Source organism: Salvia splendens, chromosome 3 (genome assembly GCF_004379255.2).
Source record: "Salvia splendens isolate huo1 chromosome 3, SspV2, whole genome shotgun sequence".
Classification (NCBI taxonomy): Eukaryota; Viridiplantae; Streptophyta; class Magnoliopsida; order Lamiales; family Lamiaceae; genus Salvia; species Salvia splendens.
The window spans coordinates 42,816,061-42,826,915 of NC_056034.1; the positions used below are offsets into that span (position 1 = coordinate 42,816,061).

Consider the following 10,855-nt stretch of genomic DNA (forward strand, 5'->3'; position numbering starts at 1 on the left):
GATACAAATCACAAGAGCTAACAAAGCTACTCTGGTATCCCGACAGACCGGGTACTAACCATCTAACTAACGAGAAAACAAACATAACAAAGCAATACATCAAAATAAAAACAAGGATGATGGCCAAAAGTTGGCAAAATCCCAAGGAAAACAAAAAACCATAAATCAAAACCACGAACCATGTGAAGTAGTCATCCATCTCGATATCTGAATCTGAAGTTCGGATAGCCCAACTGGTCCATCCTCACGAGCGACTTCAAATACCGAGGCGCTGAATTTGCATCAAAGAAGGTGATGGCATGGGTCTGGACCCCCCCTACCTGCCAAAAAATCGGCTGCCCGGTTGCCCTCTCGATAGATGTGAGAGAACATGACCTGCAACTGTGAGATCAAAGTGCGAATGCGAGCCATGTGGTGTCTCACATCCGCCGCTCCTACTAAATTCTTGTAGCTTAGCGTTTTAGGGATTTTAAAAAATGTTTTTTTTTATTACGAGTAAAAATAAGTGAGCATTGGTTCATAACCATGTTTTTTCATATTCACAATCCCATGTTCACTCCCTTAAAAACCAAGATTAATTAACACAATTCTTTTTTGTTAGATCATTTTGCCCTTATGCATCCTATTTAAATCTTAGAAAACAAAGAGACACAAATCATTAATGCTCAATCTAACTCTGTCCCAACAAAATCAAGAAACAAGCATAACATAATAAAAATAATACAAATATCAATAATGATAATATAAATCACAATTTTTAATCGACTTCTGATGAATTTCATATTTTTATAATTATATCATATCAATTTTCACAATTTACAATTAGACTAATTTTTCTTAGAAGAAAAAAGTATGAATGTTTGTGTTATGAATTGCCATTGCTTATCATCATAAAATTAGCTTATTGTATGAAAGGCAGACTTCTTTAATTATAAGGAGGCAATAGTTATCAGGCGATCATAAGACTAAGACAATAGTTATAATAAACTTAAAAACATTAATCGAGTCATGATACTGTAGAAATTGTAGAATTTTTTGGTTAATTTCATAATTTAAAAATTAAATTGTAGAAATTTTTGGTTAATTTCATAATTTAAAAATTAAATTGTAGAAATTTTTATAATTTACAATTATTTCATAAGACTAATTACAATTTGCAACTACACTAATTTTTCTTAGATTATATAGCACTTATTTAATGAAATGAAATTTATGTGAGGGTTGTCATTAAAGCATAGTCTTTATCCTACTTTCACGATGTGGTAAGTTGCGAGATGCAATTGTAAATAAAAAAATTCGACATCCATGTGACCACCAATTTCACCGGACATCAGTATTGTGAGATGATAATGAATTGTAATGAAATTACTTCATTACAATATAATTTGCAAAATTTGAAAATTATGTCTTCATTTATCGAAAATAAATTAAAATTAATGATTTAAATCGTAGTAGTAATTTGTTTTAATAATACTAATAAAATCTATTTTCTGAAGCTAACCGACCCAGCTGAATGCGGGGCCCAATTTAGATGCTCCTTTCTCTCTCTAAGCTTTCCAAATATCATTATTTTCATTTTGACAATATTTATTTTGATAGAAAAGAAATAAGAATCTCATTTCCGTCTCCTTCGTCTCCTAGGAATCAGACGCGATCCTCTCATCTCTCGCTTGCTCTCAATCGCAAATATAGTGCAACGATGCTCGAACCTGATGCACATGATTTGTCGGATGATGCCGATTATGCCGCGTCGATTCAACAGGTAATCTCGATGTTGTATTGATTTTGGCCTAATCGACTTTTGTGTTTTTCTTAATCATTGTTAACTTCCCCCAGAATGGAAGAGCTGAATTGATTGATTAATTTATTTCATTAAAAAATGAGTCAACACAATTGATTTCTCGAATTCGCTCACATTTGGTTGAAATTGATTGCGTTTAGGGCCCTGCAAGCATGACTCGGAATGACAGCCTCGGGCGAAACTCACATAACGACCCAGAGGGTGCGGAGGTTGTATATACGAAGGATAATGTGGCAATACATCCTACTCAGGCCGCTTCCGAGAGAATTAGTGGCCGATTGAAGTTGATTAAGCACGGAAATGCTCTTTCAATGGTATGCATTTTGCAGTTTATTTGGAAATAATTTGAATATGTTGTTATTAGTTTCTGTTATTAGATTGCTAATTTCATGGTTTTTTTCTTGGATATAATTTTTACTGTTTCTATGCGAGAGAGAAGTATGAATGTTTCTGTTATGAAATACAGATTTTTTTAGTTATAAATTTTATGAATATCCATTTCTGATCATCATAAAATTAGCTTGGGGTTATGAAATACAGATTTCTTTAGTTTTACGTTTTACGATGTACAGAAAATAAATGTGTTTATTACAGTTTAATTCAGTTGACATTGTTTTTCACTTTTGAGAAATTGGATAATGTAATAATCAGAGGATGAGAATTTGTGATTTAAAAAGGGTTTTCTACGCCGTTCATTTTCTTGACCACAAAGTCAATGTACTGATTTAAACTTCTTAGTCTGGAAAGTATGTGGATTGAATTGGCTTCAAAAGTTTTTATATTTAAAGTAGTACACGTACATTGTGCTCTATGAATGGTTCGTTTCTTGATGCAGACGTGGCTTCCTTACAAAGGGCAAAGTTCAAATGCGAGATCTGAGAAAGGTAGAACCTTGTATATTGTAACTCTTCTATCTGATGCATAGTTTTTATCTTCCAATACATAAATATATTGCTTACTTTTCCACTGCATGGGTGCAGATAAGAATCTTTATACTATCAGGGCTGTGCCGTTTTCAGATATTCGATCAATACGTAGACACACTCCAACACTGGGTTGGCAGTACATTATTGTAGTTATGTCGTCAGGTAATCATAGTTATGAGATAGTAATCTCTAATATGTTCAATTTCATTATGTTTCTATAATATATTCTGTTTTGATTGGTAACGAGATAAGCCTTTTAGCTAAGTATAGAACTATAGATTCAACTGAAGAGGACAGTGTTTTAGTAATTAGTTTTATTAGGAGATGCAGCATCATAGCATGTATGATCTGGAGAATCAATCTATTGTTGGATGTATCTGTATTCTATTTCTAGTAGTATGGAGGTTTGCAGGCTTCGGTTATTGAAGGAGTTGAATGTTACTAGGACATAACTCAAGTAATAGATTCCTAGAGGATTTAGATTCCCATTTCTAAATAATAAATAACTTAAAGTGAATTTGGTATGCCCTGTAGTTGCCAACAATATACTCCCTCCATCCCTAAAAAATAGACAACATTTGAAACGACACGGGTTTTAATGCACAATTGGTAAAATAAGAGAGACATAGAAAGACAAAGTGATTGGAGTATTGTTAGTGTAGAATGGGACCCACCTCATTAGAGAGAAAAAACTTTCTTTAAATAAAATTGGTCTATTTTTAATGGACATCCGAAAATGGCAAATGTGGTCTATTTTTAAGGGATGGAGGGAATATTATTCAATGAAAAACCTAAAACAGCTTAAAACCTTCCACAAGCGGTTAAAAAAATCTTAAACTTTGAAATTCATGTTAAACTATGCTTGTGTTGCTGTCATGCTTTTGGCTAAAATTTTTTATCCACGGATGTAGTTTCTTTGGTCCTACCAATTACACTCTTGAACTATATAACTCTTAGGAATTCACATCTGTATGTTTAGCATTAAATGTTTACTTATGAGTTATGAAAGATGCCATCTTTACATCTTGTGGCCAGTGGTCAAGTCTTCTTTGTCATTAACACCCTGTATGATTTTCAGGATTGGCTTTTCCTCCACTTTATTTCTATAATGGAGGGGTCCGAGAATTTCTTGCAACCATCAAGCAGCATGTTGTTCTTGTCAGGTATGGTTTACGTTTACCTCCTACTACCTAATCTAATGCTCTATCCTTTTTGCTTGTGTAACTTCTTTTGTGTAGCGAACTGAAGAGTTGTTTACATGTTTCTTATAGAACATTCAAAGTTGTTAACCATAAACTTTATCATGACTAATTTTTAGGGATACCGAGTTTTTGTCTCTTTTAACATCCATGAACTCTCAAAAAGGTTCTTGAGTTATGGATCTTATTTTAAGCCTTTATTGTATACTTTTGCTTTTCCTTGTTGTATCATTATCTCAAGAAAGAACCATGTTCCTTACCGAGAAAATAGTGAAATAATAAAGCAACTTTTGTTGTTATTGAACAACTAACTGTCAAATTTAATACATACTCGGTATCTATGTTTTTAACTTGGTCAAGAAGTAATCTAATTTATTGTTTTGCTTTTTAGATGTGCCATACATGGGCTACCTCTGGGTAGCAGTTCTTGCTGCTCTAAGAATATTACACAAAGGAATGCTGGAATTTAGAACAAACTGTATATTATATTCACTTTTAATCTCTATTTCGATAGACAACTAGACATTAAGAAAACTAATGTAAACATGTAGACAACTTTTTCTAGTATACTTCCATTTTTTTGGGTGACTAAGAGAAATCTGAAATCTCTACTCGAAGGTGCGCAATGGTAAATCCCGCTCTTGTATTACAATAGGCTCCAAAAACAGCTGACTAAATTTCACTAGGAAAAACCTGTGCAATGGGCTGAACATATAAGGCATTGGCGGGATTCAAAACTCATACTTCCATTCACGGGTACCCCATCCACCACCAAACCACCCCTAAGGGGGCGTTAAGAAAAATATCCGACCGTGTTTTTAATTTTAGTTGTTTCAGAAAAGATGAAATATCCGACCTTGTTTTTAATTTAGTTGTTTAAGCATAGATAAAATATATACTCCATTTCTTAATAAAAATTAACATTCTTACTACGTGGTAGTAACTTCTATTTAATGTGACAACAGTTATGCTTACATGTTTTTCTTGTATCCAGATCAGCAGATGACGCCAATGTGTTCCTTGTGAATGATTTTGAAAATCCTCTCCAGGTATGAACTAAGGTTTAATCTGCTGCAAATTAGAATGTTTTGATGCTCTTGTTGAAGAACCCCCCCCCCCCCTCATGGTAGCTGATTGCATGTGTAATTGCCCTGCATTAAATCACTGTAAATTTTTATGTTGTACAGAAGACTCTGTCTTCATTGGAGCTTCCTAGAGCTCTTACTCCTATGTGTGAATCCCCCACCTCAGCTGATCCAGATAAGGGAGAGTTAGATAAAAGCTCAAATATTTTTCAGAATGGTAGGAGACAGAAGCATCATGATCCTGCACGCGACATTTCAATGCAAGTATTGGAGAAATTTTCACTTGTTACTCGATTTGCTCGTGAAACAACTTCCCAACTCTTCGGGGACAGCCAGTATGATAGCTATCCTTCTAATGACCGGTGGAAGGATGGTGCTTTGTCACCTGCATCTAAACGTATCATATCATCAGATGATTCTCCACAAGTTCGAAATGAGGTTCCTGTGGCAGCGGATCCTGTAGAGGTAATAATTTATCACTACACGTCTTGTTTATGTTTCTAAAAACTTGTCTTGAGTGGCCTCTTTGCTGTTTGCATGTTATCTCTTGACAGTTAAATATGGGTTAGTCTCAACTTTTGCTTCTACTGGCTATCATGATTATAGACATTTTCTAGCTTTTCTAATCTCTCTTCAAGAATGATACCCAAGTTTCGTTTAACATGTGACTTTAACGTGCCAAAATCTCCATAAAGTTTGATTTCAAAATCTTCTTGCAACTTTGTGTTTGCATAATATGTTATAGTTTTTCTTAAATATTTAGAGCTCCTTGCTCTGTACCTTTTACACCTAGATAGCTACTTCTAGGGGAAGAAGGACCAACGTCATCACTTTTGAGAGGATCACTTAAGGAGCTTATGGTTTTTTCAATATCGCAACCCGTTATTATATATTCAATGTCACCCACAGCTAAAATTAAGTGTTCTCCAGCTTAAGCAGTGGCGTGCAGCTTAGGTTGTGCACTGATAACACTGTTACATCTAAGAGGTTATATCTAGTTAAGCTCAACAATCAACATCATACAGGAGCATTAATTAGAACATCTATTCGTAACAGTTTGCACAAGATCTTTTAGAAAAACAAAAAGGAATAAACAAACATGTTTCATTTCCTAATAGGAAAAAAATTCATTGGTGTGGCACAAGACAAGTTAGGTATTAGTTTCATGAGTGAAGAAATGGTCCACTTTTTTGTTTTTATGTTAGTTACTGACCTAATGTAGATAATGGTGGGCCATGTTTTTTTCTGTATATATGTGTTCAAGGGTAACATATAAAGGAAAAGTGTCCAGAAAAGGGCAGTTAAGAAGTGTACGCTATTTTTTGCAACGGAGGGATTGTGTTATTAAGCTGAATGAGAAAATATGGAGGAAATAAGGCCAGCCTTTAACATTTTCTAATTATAGAAATGATACACTGCTTATGGCATTTGGGGTGGAATCTTGTTCGAATGAAAATACCCTTCGAACATGAATCATAAAATGTTTGCATGTTTATGTTTTTTGATAGTGAAGTAATAAAAAAGCATTCAGACATTTGTTCATTATCAAAGTACAATCAAGCTAATGTTGACAATTCTTCTTATTTTGGCAGATTGACAAATTATCACTGGTGTGGGGAAAGCCACGTCAGGCACCCCTGGGGCAAGAAGAGGTAAACCTGTTTGCCTGTCTTATGATATCAGAAATTATCTGCTTTTGTATAGAGTCAAACTTGGTCTCTTCCGTCCCCCCAAATCCCTCTTAGTTGGCCATCTTATTGTCGGTTATGCATTTATGAAATGTTGAACATTACAATGATCGTTGAAGATCATGGAACAAAAAAGTTACTTCTGTAGGAATGCTCCATTCAACCCCTAATACTTATCACCTGTAAGTAATTTCCCCATTTGACTTTTATGTAGAAACATGGCAGACTTCAGTAAAGATTGGAATAATAATGTCATTCGGTGGCTAGCAAAAGATTCTTTATTGTGGGGCTGTTACTTCTGTGAAATTAATTCAAACATTCATATACTTTTGGAGTTCGGGTTCGGTGTATGTTGTATGTGCTTTCGATTGATACCTTTCACTTTAACAAGGGTGTGAACTTGTGTGCTGTAAGGATCTACCATCTGAGTAATCTATGTTACTTTTAGTGATTTAGCTATGTCATCTGTGTCAAAATTCTTGCAGTGGGCTACCTTCTTGGATGCAGAAGGGCGAGTGATGGATTCAAATTCTTTGAAAAAGAGAATCTTCTACGGAGGCATTGAACACGATTTGCGAAAAGAGGTCTATATAATGAAAGAAATTATTGTTCTGATGCTTGATTTTTAGCTTGTCAGTTTGTTGAAGTTTGTAAATTAATTTGTTTTTCGGCTTCAGTTTTTCCTAATAATCATGCTAATAATTTTCTTTACAGGTTTGGAGATTTTTATTAGGATACCACACCTATGAATCAACATTTTCTGAGAGAGAGTACCTCATAACAGTAAAGCAGTCGGCATATGAAACAATTAAAAAACAGTGGCAGGTTTGTCCTCTATATCACAATTGGTTTCTGATATATTTTTAAGATTTTATTTGTTTTTCTCCCCTTCATTGCTGTTGTTCTGCTATGCTACTGGTAACTTTGGAATTGGTTCGTTTGTATATCTTCTAACAAGTACTTTAAGTTTGAGGTTCAAAGGCGGACAACTTAATCTATAATATAGGAAGTGCAAAATAGGCGTATTAAATGTTCCCTTGAAATGCCCTGGTATTGATTTCTCCATTTGATGAATGTCAGTATGTATTTCTTGATGCCTTTTTTATTTTCACCTTAATATCTAGTAATTCTATTGGAGGTGTTCTCAACTGTTAAAGAAGCTACTATTTAAAGACAAGAAATGTGAGTAAGCCCTTGGATATATGGATGAGATTCTGGAAGAGTGGGTTTATGTCTTTTCCTAGTACATTCTACATTGTCTCTTTGTAGTTTTTTATGAAGAGGATTTGGTCTATTGCATTTTCTGTGTGCCTATTGGCATAAAAAATATACTTTTATTTCAAGGATGGTACCCCTAATGGGGTCAGTTGAGGCTAGTGGATCTTACTCAGGGTTTTCTTGTTGAACTGTTACTTGATTGATCACTTATGTAGACTTCAGTTGCTCAAAGTGTTTTTTCAAGGCATACTCCAAAATTTCGCTCTAATCCACCAGAAACATTGGCAAACTGAGATATATAATAACAATCTCAATATACCACTTTTATGGTGGTGCCTCTGAGGCGAACCGTTTATGGTAGACATATCTGTGACCATACTAATTAGAAGACTTAATATATAGATCTAGTTTGATAGAAAATGTTCCATGCGATATGATCCTAATATGGAAATAGGATGCATATAATCTGATGTAATGATGGAGGTGTTTGCATGCTTTTCCTATTTTTTTCTATATAATACCTTTAACCTGGTACATATGGTTGTTTTATTCATGGAGAATACATATTTCTTGATCTAGTGCTCTTAAATCACAATTGTTGCGTCATTTTTTTGCTTAGAGCATCTCTCCAGAGCAGGCAAAGCGATTTACAAAATTTCGGGAGAGGAAAGGCCTTATTGACAAGGATGTGGTAGGGTTCCACTGTCAAATTTATAGTATTTAAAATAGGTTTTATAAAGATCCTAGATGATGTCTTCTTAGTGAAAGTGTACTTTTGCCCTCGTTTCAGGTGAGGACTGACAGGTCGCTGGAATTTTACGACGGGGATGACAATCCTAATGTGTTTCTCATGCGAGATATATTGTTGACGTACTCATTTTACAACTTTGATCTTGGGTACTGTCAGGTAGTTTCCTTTTTGTGTCGTTACTTATGCAACTTTTGTTGAAATAATTTGACCATATGCGTAGTTATAAATATTCTGCTTCTCTGGAATGCTTGGTTATTTGCCTTCAGGGTATGAGTGATCTTCTGTCGCCAATCTTGTATGTGATGAGAGACGAATCTGAGTCCTTTTGGTGCTTTGTTCACCTTATGGAGCGTCTTGGACCTAATTTCAATCGTGATCAAAGTGGGATGCACTCTCAACTTTTTGCTTTATCAAAGGTTCTCTTCCTCCACCTGCTTGCTTGCTTACTTATAATGTGTTTTACTTCAATTTGTGCAAGAATCTTTTCTATCAAAAAAGTATAATTGTTTTCTGCTGAATATTTCATTTCTCATTAAGTATTGAATTATAATTCAGTTTTGGAAATATCACATACATCATACTGTGGATCATCTAATTTGCCTCTTGAAATTCCATTGAGAGTGATCTAGAACTTAATTTCATTGTATGATATAAACTCAGTTGACGATTTTTACGTTGTATTAAGGTCAAAAGTGGCATCCTTTGTGTGACGGTTGAAGTTATAGTTGCTTCTTTAACTGGGCTTAATGATATGAACACCACTGTCTGAAAGATTTAAATCTATCCGAACGGAGAATTAATCTCAAATCGCACCAAACTATCAGAAGCTCTATTAAGTTTTTTTTGTCACTCAAAAACATTTTACCTTCTTGTGAGACACTGATATTCTGAATATGGTATAACAGAACTTTTCTTTATAATTTTCCGAATAGTTTAAACTCCCTTCATCCCACTACAAGTGATGATATGCCTTTTTTTGGTTGTCCCATACAAGTGATCAATTTCTATTTTTTTTGCAAAAAGCAATACATTTACTCTCTCGTACTTTATTCTCCTACTTGATTTCTATTTTATTCTCTCTTCTATGTTAACTCGATAAATTTCATTTTCTTAAATCCCATTGCCCAAAAGAAATCCATCACTTGTAGTGGGACGGAGGGAGTACATGTTACGCACTTGGTTTGACATGATTTCCTAGTCTAGTTAATTTACAATTACTTTGCAGATATTGTTTACTCTTTAATCAATATCATTTCGTGTGATGCAGCTGGTCGAGGTGTTAGACAGCCCATTGCACAACTATTTCAAGCAGAATGATTGCCTGAACTATTTCTTTTGTTTCCGCTGGCTACTGATACAGTTCAAGAGGCAAGTGTAATCCCCCCCTCGTCTCATACGTCTATTTTGATGTGCGAATGAAGATCCCATGTGCTTTTTTGCAGGGAGTTTGAATACGATAAGACAATGTGCATATGGGAAGTTCTGTGGACTCACCATCTGAGCGAGCACCTACAACTATATGTCTGCGTTGCCATTCTCAAGAGATATCGCAAGAAGATTATCGGGGAGCAGATGGATTTTGACACTCTCCTAAAATTCATCAATGAATTGAGCAGTAATATCGACCTCGATTCAACCCTACGAGAAGCTGAAGCCCTGTGTATATGTGCCGGTGAGAACGGTGCAGCTTGTATCCCTCCTGGAACGCCACCTTCGCTGCCAATCGAAGATGATTCCTCAGCATATCCCCAGCTTGATGATGAAATCTTGTAGATGTTTGCTGAGGTAACTGCAATCCAAAATTTCTTCGCTATTAATCTTTTTGAATATTGTAAATATGTTGCTGAATATTTGGCGCGATCGCACTTGTTACTTGAATATAATTGTGTGTTCATACAGTCCTAGATTCGTCTTACTTTGTTAAATAATTGAGAGATTAGTTCTTTTTATATTTCTTATTTTACTCATTACAGCTCTCTTTTTTTCATATATAACAATAGAGATATACTGTAGTAGTGTAATTTTTCTATATTTTGAATTTTGATCTTGTCCCATCGCATATCAAGTCATCTCCATTTACAGTTCTTTTGAATCTCTTGATTATAACTGAAAATTCAAGAAAATAAATATTGGTCCACACCTATTGTCAGAGTGTGCAACTCAATTGTAACTCAAAAAAAATCTTAA

The 10,855-nt window shown here is 34.7% G+C and overlaps 1 protein-coding gene across 1 annotated transcript; it reads left to right on the top strand.

Moving 5' to 3' along the window:
- Window positions 1-1,595: 1,595 nt before the first annotated feature.
- Window positions 1,596-10,635, top strand: LOC121796182 (TBC1 domain family member 15-like). The gene is made up of 15 exons (XM_042194943.1): window positions 1,596-1,762; window positions 1,942-2,115; window positions 2,637-2,685; window positions 2,782-2,889; window positions 3,806-3,890; window positions 4,921-4,975; window positions 5,114-5,476; window positions 6,604-6,663; window positions 7,185-7,283; window positions 7,414-7,524; window positions 8,537-8,608; window positions 8,708-8,824; window positions 8,935-9,084; window positions 9,936-10,036; window positions 10,111-10,635. The coding sequence occupies exons 1-15, from the start codon at window positions 1,700-1,702 to the stop codon at window positions 10,439-10,441; spliced, it is 1,938 nt and encodes a 645-aa protein (XP_042050877.1). The 5' UTR covers window positions 1,596-1,699; the 3' UTR covers window positions 10,442-10,635.
- The last annotated feature ends 220 nt before the right edge of the window (window positions 10,636-10,855 follow it).